We start from the raw sequence: 20,213 nt of genomic DNA, 5'->3' as shown, positions 1-20,213 counted from the left end.
GATGAGTTCTGTGCTTGGCTACAGAACAAAGTGAGTGAGCTCCATCCTGAGTGTGACCCGAGGCCCCATCCCCAACCTGCCACCTAACAGGAAGTAAAATGGGACAGCAAAATAGGCCAGTTAGAAACTTCCTAGAATGAATTGACTCTTCGCAGCATCTGTTGAGAAATACAAGTCACATTTAAGTGATTTTTACCATTTTCAGCATACTGTGGGTCTCCATAAATGCACTGAGATGACCAAACCAAATTACTTTCTCTAATACAGTCACAGAGGTCTCCAAGTTTACCATGTTGAGTCTGGGGGTTCCTGGTCTCCCTTTCAAGTTCTCCTGACCTGAGGTTCAAATTTCCATGTCCCCAGTGACGTAGAGGCTGTGAAGTTTCTCCATGGTCCATGGAAGTCAGGATAGGCTTCATCTTCCCTATTCTGACACTGTCCCTCATCCAATGCTCAGTAAGCTCTGTCTTATTAAAAACAGACTAAAAGCTATATAAAATATGAAAAATTATATATAGCTATTTAACATGTCTCTAAACATGAATTATTTGTGTTAACGTTTTGCTTCTTTGGAGGCGTCCTCTCTCTGTTGTGAGACAAAAACCTCTTTCTATCCTAACTGCCCCTCACACTGATGTAGGCCTGTGCATTCCTATAATAACACTTCTTGACCTTGAAACTGCACACCTGGGGAATCTTATTAAGCACAGATGCTGATTCAGTAGGTCTAGGATGGAGCCCGAGGTTATACTTTTCTGACAGGTCATATGTGAGAGAGATGCTGCTGGTTTGTGAAGCACAGTTTGGATACTGAGAATCTTTTATGGTCACAGGAGATGTGTAGTGTGGAGAGAGAGAAAATCACTACAACTATAAAAAAAAAAAGTCACACCTCTAGCAATGGGTCATCTTGACCTTCCAGCCCTGTACCATGTCTCTCCCTGTGTATGTTGTGGTAAGCCCAGAATTTTCTGGGATACATCCAATGTTCATCAAATCAGGGGACTTTTTGTGAGACTTGGCTTGGCTCTGAAACCAATTGGGCATCTTCTCCCTAGAGAAACAGGCAAACCACTGCTCACCACAGTGATACTGCCATGGTGCACCGATATCTTTCTTTACCTTTTAGAACACTCAGCTGCTGAGGCCACATTAGTAGGTAAATTTCTCACCTCCTTGATCTTTTCCAAATACATGGGGTAAGCATCCAAAATTTTAATATTTTGGGCACCTATTTGGTCTTACTCAAGACCAGTTTTCCATTTTAAAACATCAACTTCACATCTATCTCAGTACTTTCAGTTTGGCAGATGTCCAAATTCTTGTTAACTGATTGATCATCAAATAAAGAAATCTCTCCCTGGATATAAGGAAGTGAATTTCTTCACTTGACATTTTAGAGTAATAATTAGTATTTGCTTTAGATTTAGATTCAGGCAGTTTGTGATATTTCAAAAGTTAACCATTCTCTTTGGGACTCTATCACTTTTAATTATCAGACCAAGCCACTTCCTTACTATCAAGCCCTAAAGACTGACTGAACTATACAGTGGGTCCTCCACCTGCCTGTCATGTCATACCTAAATTCAGGTAGGTGGAGAATTTCCAGATTTCTTCCATGGTCTTGAAGGTGATGATGAACTGGGCCTTCTGGGACTGGATACTCACCAACCTTGCTGAAAGGTCCTGAATAAAGAGAGTAATGAGTTAGCCTGGTGTGACCAAAGTTGACAAGCTCAGCTGTAGACCCAAGACTGGATGAACTTCTTGACCGTGGTGTGGAAGTTTACACAACATACACACATACACACACACACACACACCCCTAACAGAAACAGCTAAATATTAATCAAAAGAAATGTAGTTAAAAAGGTATATGACTCATCCATGGTATGGAATATTATGACATTATTCAGTATTAAAGGAGAATGAAGAAGTTCTTTGTGTACCAATACAGGCTCTAAAAATAAATGGAACAACAACAGCAACAAAGAGACCAGGGTATAGAACCATGTACAGAGAATACTACCTTTTGTATAGGGGGAAAAAAAAGGTTATGTGGGAAAAGAGGGTGAATCATAGAAGGAACCTTGAAGCAAATTTGATTGTGAACCTATGTCAAATGATTATTTTTATAAAGCTGACAAACAGAAAAACCAAAGCACACAAAAGTAAAAATTATCTATAATCTCTCCTGGAGATTATCAATGTTAACACCTTCTTGTACTAATAAATTGTTTTTCCTACACAAGAGTTGCCATGTAATTATTTTATATAAAGAGACTCATAGTACATAAATTGTTTTTGCACTCTTCTTCTGTTGCTACATGATATGTAGTGAAACATCTCTCATGCCATTAAGTAGTCTACATACGGTTTAATGGTTACATATACCATTGTTGTATTAATGCAATTAATTCTTAAAATTTCTTATGGCTTTACATTTGGATTATTTTACATTTTGCTAATATCAGAAATGGTGCTGGAATAAACATTCTTAGAGCTAAAAATTTGTGTACATCCTTGATTTTTCTGAAACAAATAATTTCACAGAGTACAAGTGGGAATGCAAGGATATGCACTTTCTATTCCAAATGCAGGTACTCAGCTGCCCTCTGGAAAGACTCTTCCAGTTTACATCATTTCCAAAAGCAGAGCAAGAGAAGGCCCATGAGCCTCTTGCTTTATAATAATAATAATAATAATAATAATAAACCTATTCCTGAATCACTGCCCTAAATCTTTCTCTGTTGCTTTCCCAAACTTCTGGAGTTGACTATAACTAGTTATGGTCAGAACATCCCTTTTCCAGGCCAAGTTCTGCCATCAAAACCAACCTCTTGACCCCTATCCTTAGGGAACCTGACTAGAGAGAAGGAAGAGATAGAGGCTTCAAAAAAAGAGCTCCTAGTTCAGCAATATTAGGCTCTGTACTTCCTCCATGTCAGATCCCAGGAGGCCCCAGATCCTTGGAGGAGATTGATTTTGTAATCAGGGAAGGGGTTATAGGTAAAAATCAATATGCAGAGAATTTTCTAGATACCAGGCACTTCACCAATAGCTTTATGAGTAATACCTCATTTAATACCCACAATAATCCTAAGAAGAGAGTGCAATTACATTTAATCCATTCTAAGATATGCTCTTATAACAGTTAACCATTTTTCTCTTAGAGGTACAGGAAAGAATGATGCATGTTATAATCCATGATATCTTGGATCTAATTAAAAATGGCATTAGCCCATATTTGAAATACAAGGAGGCAGGGGCTCAGAGAGGTGAAGAAACCTGCCCAAGGTCACCTGTGGTGAGTAAGCTGCAGAGCTCTGACTGGATCTCAGATCTAGCTGGCCCGAGGCTCAGCTTCAGGCCCAGGCTTTTCCAGCCCAAGCCTTGGTCCAGCAGGCCAGCTCTCTAATGAAACCTGCTCCTGACCAATCAAATGTGACTCAAGTTAAAGTGAAATCGAACATATCAATGGGCAGCCAATATCTAAAAGTTCCTGAATTTCACGGTTAAAATAATAAAATAAAATGTAAAAACCTTTTGCTACTTTTTATGGAGTATATACTTCCACACAAGCTCAGTACCCAGCTCTTTACAGGTACTGTGTCATTTTTTTCCTCCTGAAAAACCAGACACTACCTTTTTTGCTGCATGACAGAGCACTTTTATCCTTTCATGTACTAAATTAATACAGAGGCTGTGAAAACAAATAGGTGCGACTCTGTCTCCAAATAAAAAGTTATAGGGATTTGGGAATATAGCTCAGTGGTAAAGCACCCCTGGCTTCAATCCCACTACCAAAATTAAATAAATAAATAAAATACATTAGTTTTGTTGTGCAAAGTGATGTTCTCCTTCCCTCACCACTAGTTGCAACAAATTTTATCATTTCAGAGTTTAGTTCTCCCAGTTAGTACCTCTCGAACTATAGATAATTTAGTCATACCTTTCCCCCTTGGTTTAACAACTGAAGATATTTTCTACCCACTATGAAAAATGAAGTAATTTATTTACCTTATGGCATTTTTCTCCTCTCATCCTAATGTTTACAGTTATTGATTTTTGATTGGCAATTTTATTACTTTAAACATATATGCTCAGCAGTCACCAGGGCCTGGGGAGAAGGTGACAGTGGGGAGTTATTGTTTAATGGGTACAGTGTTTCAGTTTGGGGTAATACATTTCTGAAGATGAACAAGTTGTGAGTGTACCAAATGTTATAAGTGAATTAAAATGACAGCAATGGAACATTTTATGTTACATATATTGTATCACAGTAACAAAAATAAAGTTCAAATTTACCACATTAGAAAAATGTATATATACTCATGAGGTAGGTGTTGATTCCGGTTCCACAGAGTAACTTGCTGAGGATATTACAACAAATAGTAGCAGATTTGAAACCAAATTTTCTCTAACTCAGCAACCTCTAGTTGCCCTGTTCAGAATTTCTTCTCATTCCTATTAAGCAAAGAATTAGACATGTTCATTCAGAGACAGTGCAGCTGATTGTTCACTCACTCTGCCTGTCCACCAGATGTATTTTTGAGGGCCTACTTTGTTCCAGGCTCTGTCCTAGATGCTAAGGACTCCGCAGAACACAAGCCAGGCTCTCAGAACTTACCTCTCAGACACTCACCTTAAACAACGCCCGCACGTCCTGGTCCTGGTTCTCCAGCGCCCAGAGCCGCTTCCGGGCAGATTCCTGCAAGGGTCCGTTTACACACTTCCTGGAGCGGCTCCTCACACAGAAGGAGAGCGTCAGATCTGAAAAACAGAGGGAGAAAGATCAGGCTGGACATGCAATAAAAGAAGAAATAACCAGAGAGCCCCCAGTGTTTTCCCAAACCCTATAAGGATTCAAACATGCAAATTGCTTTTGAGATCTCAACCACTGGGAACGGATTCGGCAGAATACTGTAGGTGGGAACCCACAGTACCCTGCGCATCGCCAGGGGGGCAATAAAGCAAGTTCACTCCAATGTTAGTGTGAAGTGTATTGTGCCCTATTGTCCTTCTGGAAGCCAGTCCTGTAATCATGGTAATGTGTCTGATTGATTCTGTCTGCGACTGCTTTGCATAAAGGAAAGGTTGGCATCTAGTGCCAAATCTTCCCTCCTCATGCCATGACCTTCCCAGAAACAGCATCATGATGAAAAACACTGAAAGCCAAACAAGTTCAGCCTGCAGTCGGTTTGGTTTACCTAAAGATACCATCCATTCATTGATTTAATGCAATAATAAGGCAAAATGCTGACTCTACTGCATTTGTGAAACAACAGATGGTAATTCAGGTGGTCCCCCACCCCCAGGGCCCAAGCTAACAGATGATAAGCAGATTGACACAATAGCAAAAAACAAAAGGCAAGATTTGTCTCATTATCAACCAAGCAGTTTGACAGAATTTGAAACAGAATAGAAAGAACCTGGTATGATAATTATACAATATCTATTTCCATGGTTCAAGATGTAACTTTCCCACAAATTTGTATTTTATATCCCAGGGAAAAGAATATTTTGGAAGGGTAATTGGTTATTAATTAAAGCCCATTATTTAGTGGTACATGATGGTTACAAACAAGGACTACAGTTTGAATCCCCTTCCTCGTCACATCTCTATAGCAATAAAGTTATTTTCCTAAGAGTCTGTTTTCCACCTATTAAGTAGAAAATTTGGTGTCTCCATTTATCAGTGAGCACGTGAAAATGAGAGAAACATACAAGGGATTTCCCGACTTGAGATTTGCCTTCAAAAATGGTCCCTGCCACTGTACAACAGGAATCATATCTTCTAGAGTTTAGAGCTCAGAGTTTATGTCACTGGGCTCAGCACAGATATAGCTTTCTCTAATGGTGACCTTTGCTTTGTGGGCCTCATTGAAGTCTCTTAAAGAGGTTCTGTGCAAGACATATGTTGAGAATAAAATCTTCCTCACACTGATTTCCAAATATTTTTCTGCTGCTCAAAGATTCATACAGATGCCCTTCTGCTCAGCCAGTCTCATCCTGCATATTCAACCCTTTGCTCATTTATTCATTTATTTAACAAATATTTATCCAAAACATACTACATATAAGGTACTGTTAGATATTATGGAATGTAAATGTGACCTCCAAATGTTCACTTACTGATATGTGTATTTATCAGACATTTCCTGAGCCCCAACTATGTGCAAACAACTCTTTGAGATATGTTGAACATGTAATTATTTTTCAAAATTCACCTGGCTCCCTCAAGTAACTTAAAATCTGATCAATGATATACATTCTCTAACCCAGAAAATATGTATGGAGCTCCTAACACGTGCCAGGTCATGAAGAGCTTTGAGTACCAGCTGGGGCAAGGTTAAGTTTGAAAGCAACGGAGAGTGTTGAAGGTGTGTGAGCAGGTGCATATCAGAAGGTCTTGTTTACAAAGATGTGTTTGGTGATGGCGCCTGAAAAGAGTGGGAGGGGGCAGTCTGCAGATGGGAGAGACAAGAAGGTTACTGAAATGTTCTATGTGGAAGGTATCTTTAAAAATAGCGCTTATCTTTGGGATTTAGATACCTGGTGTCACGTTCTGTGGCAGGAAGCATTTTTCTTTGTGTTCAGATGAGGATAAACCCTCACTTGATATGATTGGCTCCTTGGAAGGACCTTCTTTACCTGAAGAAGATAAAAATGAAAAACCATTGGTAGAAGGTAGGCAAGTTATAAACAAGTTGTAAGCATGACTGAAAGTTTTGGTCCAGTGACATTTTTTTTTTTTCCCAAGACTGATAACATGGGAGAATTCTCATTGCTATCACCATTGCCTTAAAATCATTTTGCAGCTGGAAGTTATCAAAGAACTGTCATGCATGCTATCTCCATCCTGCAGCAGCCTGGGTGTCTCCATGTTATTAGCAAAGCAGATTCTCACCCAAGGGTCAAACCAAGTTCTAGGGTTTGGTACAAAAAAGGTGCTCAATTTGCATAGAGTAACATAGATTATTATGGATCTGATTACTGCAAGGTTAGTAGACAGATAATGGAAGGGTTTGAGAAGAGTGAGCAAGAATGGCATCTTTAGAGAGATCACTTGGGCATGGTCATAGTGGTCCTGAAATGTGTGATTGTCCCCAGACAGTACTTTTGTCTGGTCACTAAATAGGATCCTATCTGGGACCTCTCTTTCCTACTCTCTGAAAAGTTCCCGTCTCTGAAGCTGTAGAAGCAGGATGAGAAGGAAAAGAAAGAAGACCAAGACACAGGCTATGGCGGGTGAGAGGTGCTATTTTGATGGCAAAATGTCAAAAAGAGAAGAGTGCAATTGTAAAGCAGGAAGAAAAAGATGTTAAAGAACAGAAGGGAGTTTCACAGAGAATGTGGGCCTCCTTCATGGTATCCCAAAATACAAAAGGGAACTCAAGTCGTTAAGGTATTAAATTTGGTCACTGGAAGACTATACCATGGGGTCAGAATCCTGTAAGCATAACCTGGTCCTGGAAGTAAAGTTTATAAATCTTGGCTCAACAGCCATGTGTGAGTCAGTCATTTTATCCTCCCAGCTTCCTGTAAAATTTTGGGCCAGAGACAAGCAGGCAAGCAAGGTCTTGCATTCTGGACCCATGCTTCTAACGAATGATACAGCCCAAGAGTGCAACAGGACGGAGCAGTCACACTCACTGCCGGTTAATGCTGCCAAGAGCCTTCACCTCCATTCTGTGCCTGTGCAGGGAGATTTTGGTACCCGAGTGGAGGTCCTTCCCTTCTTCAGAGTGGGAGGAGTTAGCAGTTTGGGGTGATGTACAGGGAGAATGAAGTGGATTGCAGCTTGAATAGGCAGAAGGAGGAGCCCATCAGCTCACAGCTTTTCATCCAGTAAATCTTATTAGCTGTCAGTGCTGAAAGCCAAGCAGCTTAGCTGGAAAGCTGGCAGTAATGAGCTACAGTTGAACAGGATCATTTTGTAGTTCTGCCTCCCAGGAACCAGAAGCAACTGAAGCAAGAAAACACTGGTTTGGGAATCATGAGATACGAGAATGAGCACAAATCAGATCTTCTCTTAACACTAGTTAAATGACTTTGGGAAAGACACTTCACCTGTCTACTTTTTGAGATTTTCATTTTTCCCATCTATAAATGAAGACCTGTCTAAATTAGTGCTTCTGAATGTTGGTTGCCTATCTGAATCACCCAGGTTGCTTTTTAAAGATATAAATGCCTCGGCTTCATCTCCAGAGATTCCAATTATTGTGGTCCGTAGTGCGGCCATAGTTGCTTTTTTGTTTGTTTGGTTTTTCCCCCAAATGGATTTAATTTGAAATCACACACAGAATTGGTGCTTCACCTGGGATCCTGATGAATGCAGATTCTGCTTCAGTGGTTGAAAGCAGAAATTCTGCCTTGCTAACACGTTCCCAGGTAATGCTTCTGCCACTTATCCCAGGATGACACCTGACATGGCTGACTGTGCCTCACTTAGGGCAAAGTTTGACCACAGGCTATAGCAAACCTACAAAGTCTGTCTTTCTTTCTTTCTTTCTTTCTTTCTTTTTTCAATTAACATTTGGCAAAAAAAAATTAGTCTTAGTTTTAAATTACTGATTTTGCTTTTGCTGCATTCTGTGTAAATTTTTTGATTTATTTATTGGTTCTTTTCAGTTATACATGACAATAGAATTCATTTTGACATAATGATTAAACCATGGAATACATCTTGTTCTAATTCAGTCCTCAGTACCTCTCCTTTCCCTTCCCTCCCCCTATCCCTTAATCCCTTCCCTCAACTGATCTTTCTACCATTTATCCATGGTTATTTTTTTTCTAAATTAATTTCTTGTGCATGTATACAATGGTGAGATTCACTGTGGTATGCCCATATATGTGCACAGGAAAGTTATGTCAAATTCATTCCACTATCTTTCCTTTTCCCATTCCCCCCTCCCTTCCCTTCATTCCCCTTTGTCTTCTCTCTCTCCTTCTCCCCCACCCCCCAACTTTCTCTCTCTCTCCTCCACATTGAATTTTTAGTTTGTATTGCTTAATATTTATAAGTCAGAGTATCTTGCACAACCCAGATGCTAGGGTCTGCATTGAAACATAGGTCTGTAATCTAGGGTCCTATTTCTTCTATGGCAATCAGCAGGTGCCAAGTTATTGCTGTTCCTCCACAGGACATTTGTTCTCCAGCCACCAGGAGCTCACCACCCAATTACTCATTGACTTCTAGCCCCAGCAGGCATGATAGTGCCTCCTTGCAGAACTCCAGGGGAAGAAACAATGGCCTGATGCCAAGGGCCTGCAAAGTAAGTCCAACCTCAAAAGGGGAAACCCAGGGTGGTGACCCTGGTGTGGGGCAGAGGGTGCACAACTTATAAAAGATATGTGAGGTTTGGGGCAGAAAACTGAAATTTTAGCAAAACTGGATTATATGCATCAGAATTTCTTGGGTGCTTGCTTTTTAAAAGATACCTGTATAAAATAAACACAGAAAACTGACAAAACAAAAAGTTGATTCTTTGAAAAAAATATAAAATTGATAAGTCCCTAGCCATACTAATGAAGAGAAAAAGAGAAAACTCATATTACTAAAATACATAATGAAAAAGGAAATATCACAATGGACATGACTGAAATACGGAAGACAATTAGAAACTGTTTTGAAAATTTATACTCCAATAAAATAGAAAATCTTGAAGACATCAACAAATTTCTAGAGACATATGATCTACCCAAACTGAATCAATGGACATACACAATTTAAACAGATCAATTACAAGTAATGAAATAGAAAACCCCATCAAAAGCCTACCAATCAAGAAAAGCCCAGGATCAGACAAAGTCTCAGCTGAGTTCTACAAGACCTTCAAAGAAGAATTAACACCAATACTCCTCAAAGTATTCCATGAAATAGAAATGTATGGAGGGAACCCTTCCATACTCATTCTATGAGGTTAATACCACCCTGATACCAAAACCAGACAAAAACACATCAAATAAAGAAAACTTCAGATCAATATCCCTGGTGAACATAGATGCAAAAATTCTCAATAAAATTCTGCCAAATTGCATACAAATACATATTAAAAAGATAGTGCACCACGATCAAGTAGGGTTCATCCCAGGGATCCAAGGGTGGTTCAACATATGGAAGTCAATAAGCATAATTCATCACATTGATAAACTTAAAAACAAGAATCATGATCATCTTAATAGATGCAGAAAAAGCATTTGACAAAATACAGGACCCCTTCATGTTCAAAATACTAGAAAAACTACAGATAGTAGGAACATACCTCACCATTGTAAAAGCTATATATGCTAAAATCATCATTCTAAATGGAGAAAAATTGAAAGCATTCCCTCTAAAAACTGTAACAAGACACCACTTCTATTCAATGTAGTCCTGGAAACTCTGGCCAGAGCATTAGACAGGAGAAAAAAATTAAAGGAATGCAAATAGTAAAGAAGAACTCAAACTATCATTATTTGCCAATGACATGATACTATATTCAGAAGAGCCAAAAATTCCACCAGAAAACTTCTAGAACTTAACAATGAATTCAGTGAAGTAGCAGATTATAAAGTTAACATCCAAATCAAATGCATTCCTATATATCAGTGATGAATCCACTGAAAGAGAAATTAGGAAAACTACTCCATCCACAATAGCTTCAAAAATAAAATAAAATACTTGGGAGCAAATCTAACAAAAAAAGTGAAAGACCTCTACAAAGAAAACTACAGAACACTAAAGAAAGAAATTGAAGAAGTCCTTAGAAGATGGAAAGATCTCCCATGCTCCTGGATAGGCAAAATTAATGTTGCCAAAATGGTCATACTACCAAAAGCATTATACAGACTTAATGCAATTCCAATTAAAATTCCAAAAACATTCTTCATAAAACTAGAAAAAGCGATCATGAAGTTCATTTGGAAAAATTAAGAGACCCAGAATAGCCAACGCAATCCTTAAAAAGAAGAGTGCACTACCAGACCTTAAACTATACTACAGAGTCATAGTAACAAAAAAATGTTATGGTATTGGCACCAAAACAGACATATAGACCAATGGTACAGTTTAGAAGACACAGAGACAAACCCACATAAATATAATTATTTCATACTAGACAAAGGTACCAAAAACATTCACTGGAGAAAAGATAGCCCATTAAATAAATGGTACTGGGAAAATTGGAAATTCACATATTACAAAATTAAATTAACCCCCTATCTCTCACCTTGCACAAAACGCAATCCAAAGTGGATCAAAGACTTAGGCACTAGACTGGGGACCCTGTGCCTAAAAGAAGAAAAAGTAGGCCCAAATCTTCACCATGTTGACTTAGAATCTGACTTCCTTAACACAACTCCTAAAGTACAAGAAGTAGAATCAAGAATCAATAAAGGGATGGATTCAAATTTAAAAAACTTCTTCTCAGCAAAGGAAACAATCAATAACTTGAAGAGAGAGTCTACAGAATGGAGAAAATCTTTACTATATACACCTCAGATAGAACATTAATTTCCAGGATATATAAAGAACTCAAAAAACTTAACACAAAAGAATGAATAACCCAATAAATAAAGGGGATAAGGAACTGAACAGACAAATCACAGAAGAAGAAATACAATCAATCAACAAATATATGAAAAAATGTTCAACATCTCTAGCAATTAGAGAGATGCAGATCAAAACTACACTGAAATTTCATCTCACTCCAATAAGAATGGCAATTATCAATAATACAAGCAACAATAAATGTTGGAGAGGATATGGGGGAAAAAGTACACTCATACATTGCTGGTGGGACTGCAAATTGATGCAACCACTCTGGAAAGCTGTATGGAGATTCCTCAGAAAACGTGGAATGAAACCACCACTTGACCCAACTATCCCACTCCTTGGTTTATACCCAAAGGACTTAAAATCGGCATACTACAGTGACACAGTCACATCAATGTTTATAGCAGCTCAACTCAACAATAGCTGAACTATGGAACCAACCCAGTGCCCTTCAACAGATGAATTGATTAAAAAAAAGTGATATATATATAAAAGTGATATATATATGATATAATAATACTCAGCCTTAAAGAAGAATGAAATTATGGCATTTGCTGGTAAATGGATGGAGCTAGAGAATATCATGCTAAGTAAAATAAGCCAATTCCAAAAAACCAAAGGCTGAATATATTCTCTGATATGTGGTTGCTAATTTATAATCAGGTGGGGGGTATCTAGGGCAGAATAAATTTACTTTAAATTAGGTAGAGGGGAGTGAAGGGAGGGAAGTGGGTATGGGTGTTAGGAAAGAAAGTAGAATGAATCAGACATTATTACCCTATGTACATATATCAATATATGACCGAGGGGATTCTACATCATGTACAACCAGAAGAATGAGAAATTATACTCCATCATATATGATGTATCAAAGTGCATTCTACTGTCATGTGTAATTAATTAAAACAAATTTAAAAATTAAAAATAAATAAAATAAAACAAACACAGAGAAAATATAGAAGACTATCTGCAGGACTGAAAGATGGCAGTAATCCTAAGCAGTATGGTAAAAACGTTACCCTCAAAAAAAAAAAATAAACTATAATACATTAAACTTAAGATTCTATTAAACAAAAGATGCAAGTAAGAAAGTGATAAGCAAGTAGCAGAGTGGAAGAAAATATTAGCAATATGTTTGGTCATTAAAGAATTTGAACCTAGAGTATACAAAGAATGCTAAAAATCTTCAAGAAATGGGTAGGCAAGCTGCTAGAAAAATGGACAAGAGATGTAAGTGGGCATTTCATCAAAGATGATATCCAAGCAATGAATGAATATATAAAAATATGCCCAATTCCAACAGTATAAATTAAACAGTATAAATTAAACTGCAATGGAAAACCACCATGCAGACCAGCTAAAATGAAAGGGCTGGATAAAGGCAAGTCTTGGTAAGAACACAGAGCAGTTGGTACTCCTGTGTACTACAAGTATGAGGATAAACTCTGAAATTTTTCTCATTAGCAAACTGAAAGTATCAATTGGTGTTGAAAATTTGCATACACTAAGACTCAGCAATTTCACTCCTGTCTATACACCTGAAAGAATACATACAGATGTTCACCGAAAGCATGCACTAAAACATTCAGAACAGCACTATTCACAAGAGCTAAGCCCTGGCGACAACTCAAATGTCCATCTACACTTAATGAATAAGTAAATGATGCTACATATAATTAAATCTAATACTTCAATAAGATTGAATTAATTATAACCATACAAAATAATATAGATGGGTTTATTTATCTCATTAAAATCCACTGTGCTATATACACAATTTCATACATAATTCTATATAAATCATGAACTTTTGTTAAAAAGCTGAATTTAAAAATATCCTTGGAGCCTTTCTCCACCTACTCCACCTGGCCGTATCTCGGGGTGGAATCTGGACAATTGCAATTTTATTAGTACCTTGGCTGTTTCTGAAATTCCCTGGAGTGTGAGAATCCTCAAGGCAACTGGGAGCCCGGGTCTTGAAATTCATGAAGCAGAAGGACAGCTTCTTGACAAACAATAAGGAAACTGAAAGACTAGAGTGAGTTCTGCAGCAGGAAAAATGGAGTAATAGTGGCACAGGGATTTTCAGTTTACAGAGTTCTTTACACAAGGAATTGTATTTCAATATAAAGGAATTTTAGGACTTGAGCTGGGCCTTGAAAAACAACCAGAGACAATCCAAGGCAATAAAAACAACTACCACACAGAATGAAGTATCTTAGAAAAAATATAAAACTTTTTAATGACTGAAAGAAAATAAACCAAAAGGCCTGTGGTAGTTATTACTGAGCTATTTTTCATCATTTATTATTTTTTATTATCTTCACTAAACTTTTGTCTGCTTACCAAATACTCTGTAATGAACATGCATTTTTTTTTTTTTTTTCTAACACTGAAGGCAGGAAGAGAAATGACTGGGAACAAAGGGTAATCAGACAGCTCTGGACTCATATGGATCATGTGGCTTCATCATTAGCTAGGTGATCCATGTGAACCCTAAAGCTCCTGTAGCTCTGACTACATACCTCCAAAAGTACGCGCATGATTCAAGCCTACGCCAATCAGCTTATACTGTACCATGTCCATATGACCTAAGTCATTGAGGATTAGTCCTAGAACCTGCAACACTCTTAGACATGAGATTCCTTTTCATGGCACTTCAAACTGTGACTAAGACTGCCTGAAATGGTGGGATCCTGCTACAGGGTGAAAGTCTGCAGAGGTTGAGGCTATCCAGATTCAAACAGAGCTGAGGAAAGAGCTTCCTGAGAACATCACTTAAAGATCTTGATCAAACCTTACTTGAAGAAAACTAATACCACTGGACTTTTTCATTTATGAATCAACAAATTACTTTTCATGTAAGCTAGTTTCATCTTTAGTAACATGGATTAGAAAAAGCTGTTAATACTCAATTCAAAACAAAACCAATGGGATCTTTTTTATAACTGCCCAACCTGGTTTCCTAAGTGACTATACCATTTTGTATTCCCAACAGCAACATACAAGAGTTCTAGTTGCTCAACAGTTGATATCGTCAGTCTTTCTAATTTTAGCCATTCCAGTAGGTATGCAATTTTATCTGTTTTTCAATTTGTGTTTCCCTAATAACTAATTATGTTAAGCATTTTTTCATGTGCGTCTTTATTGTCTCTATATTTTCTGCATAAAAGTATACATAGGAACTGTAATGTACAAAGCTGCTCCCCCGCCCTTTCTGTTGCAGCCATTTTCCCCGCCTCCCAACCACTTGTCAATCTGTGAACATCCTAGCTAGCTATTGGTTAATCAGTCAGTTTGCAAGTATCCTTCTCCAATATTGGTCCCCTGTTAGCCCGCAGAATTCAATTGCTTTATTGTAGCTACCCCACCATCTTTTCTCATCCTTCTGTCTCTCCTCCTCACTTTCTCTATCCTCCTGGCTTTCACACTCTCTGGCGTGGGCCCTTTCTCATTCTCTTTCTTTTCCTCTCATTTTCTCTCTTACCCTGCAGGGAGACACTCTGTTTGCTTAATAAACTCCCTTATGTGATTTCCCATGTCCAGGGTGGTTTCCGTGGGATCCCTTACAGGAACATTTTGCATTGTTATTGGGTTGTCCTCTCATTTTTGATATTTAAGAAGATTTTTAAAACATATGATCTGGATATAAGTATCAGATACACATCTTGTAAATTTTATTCCCCAGTTTATTGCTTGGTTTTCATTTTCTTGGCAAATCTATATAGGTGGGGAGAAAGAAAGAATACCAGAAAAGAGATCAGCAGGACAGGCTTGAATGAGCTTCATATGCACATGAGATGCTAGAGGTCAGAGGTCAGCCTGTACAGATGAAAGAGGTGGGTATTTATGGGAGAAAATTGGTAAGTCTGGTAGGTCGGGATGGGGGTGGCTTTATGGCAGGAAGAGTTGTTTAGAATGGATACATTAAGCAACTGGGAGTCATGAAATGTCCTTGAGCATGAGAATGACATAATAAAAGTGAGCACTCCACTTGGGGTGATATAGGAAGAACAGGGAGAGGCAAGTATCAGGGCAGAAAGACCAACTGAAATGCTGCTAGGGAAACCCAGGGGTGTGTGAGCATGTGAGCTGCCATCTTGGCAATGAGAAGTGAGGAAATAGAGTAAACGATACTGTGGTTTTGGTTTTGTTGTTGTTGTTGTTGTTTGTTTGTTTGTTTTCTTTCTCTGGTACCTGGGATTGAACCCAAGGGGGCTTTACCACTGAGCTCCATCCCCAGCCCTTTTTGTTTATTTATTTTTGAGACAGGGTCTTGCTAAGTTGCTGAGGCTAGCCTGGAACTTATGATCCTCCTGCCACAGCCTCCCCAGACACTGGGATTATAGGCATGTGACTCCATGCCTGACTCTGTGTTTTAAAGTAAGAAAAGAGAAGGCATCATGACCCCTGGAATGTGAGAGGTAAAGACAGGGAGGAGGCAATACACAGAGAAAATGAAAGTTGGAAGAGACGAAAGAAACTCCTAAAATTACTGTCAAGAACCTCCGGCCCCAGTGAGGAGTAGTGCTTTGACCAAGATCATGCAGCAAGTTACAAAAAGAGTCAGAGGTCATCCAAATCATTTGGTATAGACCCTGCTATTTTCACCACATTATCCCACCTCAGAACTCTGAGGTCTAAGAACTCAGATCAGGCAGACGTCTCAAGGACAGGAACATGCAGAACATGAGAATTCACTCCACTTTCTCCTTTGGTGGCTTCTCTGCCCCTACCTACCACCACCACACCCAACTTAAAAAGAAAACTAAACAGTAAACATTTCCCAGCATGCGTTTTTCCTCCACCCACATGTTTTCTTCTTCTTTGACCCAACAGGCATACCATCAGCAGTTTTTATGATGTAAACCAACATTCTCCTTGCTAGAACAAATATCAAATTAGAACTACAGCTACATCTAGCCATATGGATGCATCTCAGATGAATATGTTGGTGGGGGAAGAAAGCAAGTTGCATAATGGTATCATTTTGTTTTCGTTTAAACGTCTGCAAAGTAATTCTCCACAATAATGGTGGCTGCATGAATATGCAGTAAGAGCACAAAACCACAGGACTCATGAAAGTGATCAACTTTGGTGAGAGAGAGGAATGAGATTGGAAAGAGTTCTGCAGGGGACAATAATTGTATCTGTAATGTTTTGTTTCTTCAAGAAGTAAGGGAAAGAAATACAGAAATTTTGAGACCAACATGACATAAAGTAGAAATCCATTGCTGGGGGCTTGTTATTCTAATATTCTGAACTATTACTGTATTCAAAATGCTTCCCAGTTCTTGTAGAATTCAAAGGTGACACGCCATTTACCATTGTCAGCATTTGTGATCTCATTATTATTATACCGATGATTCATATTTGCTAGAAATGTTGAAAGAAAAGTTACAAACACTAGTGATCAATACAGGCACATATATCTCTCCCACGCCTTCTATTTAAGAATTTCTGCCAAATTTCTTCAAAAGGGTGTTGAAGATAAGGGAGCAATGCTAGACGCTTTCAGACCAACAGACTCTGACACGAGTTTGTGATCTGATGGGAGCGACTTTAGTTTACTAAACAACAGTAAGAAACTCAAAGGGTGGGGGAAGTGGAGGCGACGCCTGGAGATTGACCCATGACCCACCCTCTCACCATGTGCAAGTGGGAGATTTCTGTGAGCAAACAAGAAACACCACAGGAACAGATGCCTCGGGAAGAGCCCACACTAGAGAATGCAGCACGCCCAGGACCGTCAGAGCCAACATCCACCTCGGCATCACACCACGGCCATCAGTCAGCCAGCTGTCCTGTGCTCCCCATCACCACGGTCCTTCTCCTCTCCTGCCTCCCTCAGCCCTGAGAACACAGTTTGGTCCTCATAGCTAACTCCCATGTAAACAGACAAAATGGCCAAGGCAGCCAAGGAAGCATGAGCCTCGACTCCGGCTCCAGTGGAATTCGGAAGAAGAGATGTGGGAGTGGTCCGTGTTGGCTAGCAATGAGACCACTCGTGGTTACTGGGATTACCCAAAACTGACCCCAGGCGAAGTCTGCAAGATGAATTACCTAATGTAATCCCTCCAAAAGGTCCATGCGATAGATACTACCACTAGACCCAATATACAGCCAGGAAAGCAGGTTCAAAGAATGTAAGAGCCCTGCCCAAGTCACACCACGACAAAGTCGCTGCAGACATGTCTCAGACTTTGCTCCCTTTCTCTAGCGTGAGTAGGGGAAGCTGGAATGGGGATTTTTTTTTTTTTTTTTTATCAACTGGCCTCAGACCTGCGACACCCATATCACACACACTGCACCCACTCCCCCAGAGAAAGGACCTGGCACATGTGGAGAGCAGTAGAGAGAACCACAAGAAAGACTTCAAGAGAAATAACTAGTAGGCCGACTTGGTGAAATAAGAGAATCCAGGGGCCAACCAGTTGTCAATGGCAAAAAATAAAATAATAAAATAAATAAAATAAAATAAAAAACAGGTAACAGAATAAAACCATTGGATGAGTGTGTCATGGACCTTCAAGTTCACCTTCTTCCACATGGGCTTCTTTATTTTGAACTGCAGAACTCTGTTCTGCATGAGACCTTTGTCCAGCAAAAGCAGAGCAGCTGTACCTGAAGCTGGGGTCAGGCAGAAGAAGCGGAACTCCCAAGTCAATTTACCCCCAAATTTTACAGATGGCCAAATGAAGCCCTGAGAGAGATTGCCATTGCCAGGGTCATAGAAATGTGATTAACAAGGCCTGATATTTATTATGCTTAAGTAACCATGTGCTGGGCTGTTTCCAGTATTTCACCTGTAAACTTTACCCCACCAGAAAAGCACAATTCTTTCACAAAATTTATAAATGCACAAACTATAGCACAGAGAAGTTAAGTAAATTTCTCAAGGCAAGTAAAAGAACAAAGATCAAACCCAATGACTTTGACTTTAAAGACCCGATGATCAACTGCAATGACACCTACCTAATGGGATGTAGAATGGGTCAGATCTAGAACATGAGCCCTGACTTCTAGACCAGTGATCCTGCTTATGTCCATCCCCATGCTATGCCTGCTCCCGTGGGATATAAGTACAGTAGGATTTCAGGGAAGGGTCTGAAAAGCTGGTAAATCCTAGAAATCTGGAGAAGCAAAATATGTCATAGTCTCTCTCTCTCTCTCTCTCTCTCTCTCTCTCTGCTTTTTTTTTTTTTTTTTTTTTTTTTTGTACCAGGAATTGAAAAACCCAATTTTGTGTTTTGTTTAGAGACAGGGTCTCACTGAGTTGCTTAGCGCCTCAATGTTGCTGAGGCTGGCTTTGAATCCGCAATCCTTCTGCCTCAGCCTCTGGAGCCCCTGGGATTACAGGCGTGCACCACAACACACAGTCTTTTGTGCCAAATATGTTGTTTAGTTCTCCTGGACCATCCAGATTTTAGCACTGACTGCAACCTAGGAAAGCCCTCAGTCCCAGGCAAACCAGGATGGCTGGTCACCCTGTGTCAAGTCTCAGATGACTTGACAGCTTCTTAGAGCCACAACTTTTTGTTCTCAATTTGACGTGCCAAATATCACTGTAACAGGTAAGATGCAGGAAAATGCCTGTTTTTTTAGTAACACAGTCTTGACAAAAATAGGGTTGAGTGACCAGAGGCCAAATTTATGACCACCCATGGGGCTCAGAGGAACTTACTGCCGGAACCTTCTTCCTGTCCTACGGAATCTTGGGAGGAAAGGAAGGAAGGGCTTAGTCACACCCTAGGAGTGGCAGCCAAGAGCAGCCCGCACTCCCCCTCAGCAGAGTGAGCTCAAAGTCTCTTTCTTCAGGAAAGTAGATGATTCTCAGGCTTCACACCATTTTTACAAAGGCAGACCAACAAATACTGGCCTAGAGAGGTAAGAGAGACACCAGGGAGCCCACCATCTCCCCATCTTTAGAAGAGCAACTTCCCCAACCCAGCAGCTCCCTGAGATTTCATTGTACCAACCAGTTTGGTCAAGTCACAAACCAGAGCCCCCCAGGAAACTCACCTGAACTCCAGGGCAGACTCCGCTCCCCGGGGATGCAGAAACAGCCACCCATGTGTACACCATCCTCCCTGGGCCAGGGCCCCAGGGAACACCGGCCAGAGAGCTTTGGGAGCCTCCCAACGGTGTCCCTCCTCCCGCCTCCTCCCTGGCACACTAGGGACCAAGGCTGCTCAATGCACAATGAAGCTTTTGATATCCTGTCTGTAGCAGGAGGCCAAGGAGGGTGGGAGGGGCCACCCAGCCAGCAGGCCTGATAGACCTTGCACTGTCAGGCCTCTGCCCAGGGAGCACCCTCCTCCTGCCTCTCTACAGATTGCTCCATGCCTATCAGGCTGTGGCACATTCCTCACATTCTGGGACTGAGATGCACTGTGGGTCTTGTGGGGGCAGTCAGAGCGGGGGAGGAGGGCAGATAGCATTCCAAGAATCAAGGCCATTGGTTCTGACTCCCTCCCTGACTGATTTGGCCCAAAGAGACTCCTCTGCCACCCCATGGAAATTGATCCCCACCCAGCGCCTCTCTGCAAAGCCTCCCTTGGCTATCTGATAACACTGGAGCTGTGGGTTCAGCCCCTCATAGCATCAGTAAGCCAGCTCCTCTCTGGTGAGCCCCAGTGAATGCACAAACCCTCAGCCACTGGTTCCCAACTTC

General features: G+C 40.1%; 1 protein-coding gene across 2 annotated transcripts in view; it reads right to left on the bottom strand.

Annotated features, from left to right (window-relative positions):
* The window catches only part of SH3TC2 (SH3 domain and tetratricopeptide repeats 2), a 57,880-nt gene extending 38,132 nt beyond the window's left edge, over nt 1–19,748 (bottom strand). For both annotated transcript variants that reach the window (XM_079144746.1, XM_079144747.1), the window contains exons 1-4: nt 19,562–19,748; nt 6,556–6,654; nt 4,646–4,773; nt 1,581–1,686 (exon numbers count right to left, since the gene is read on the bottom strand). In XM_079144746.1, the coding sequence (XP_079000872.1) occupies nt 1,581–1,686; nt 4,646–4,773; nt 6,556–6,654; nt 19,562–19,613 (385 nt within the window). In that variant the 5' untranslated portion in view covers nt 19,614–19,748. The remainder of the gene's footprint in view (nt 1–1,580; nt 1,687–4,645; nt 4,774–6,555; nt 6,655–19,561) is intronic.
* Between the last annotated feature and the right edge of the window lie 465 nt (nt 19,749–20,213).

Source organism: Sciurus vulgaris (genome assembly GCF_902686455.1).
Source record: "Sciurus vulgaris genome assembly, chromosome: 6".
Lineage (NCBI taxonomy): Eukaryota > Metazoa > Chordata > Mammalia > Rodentia > Sciuridae > Sciurus > Sciurus vulgaris.
This window is presented reverse-complemented; position numbering and strand designations above follow the sequence as displayed.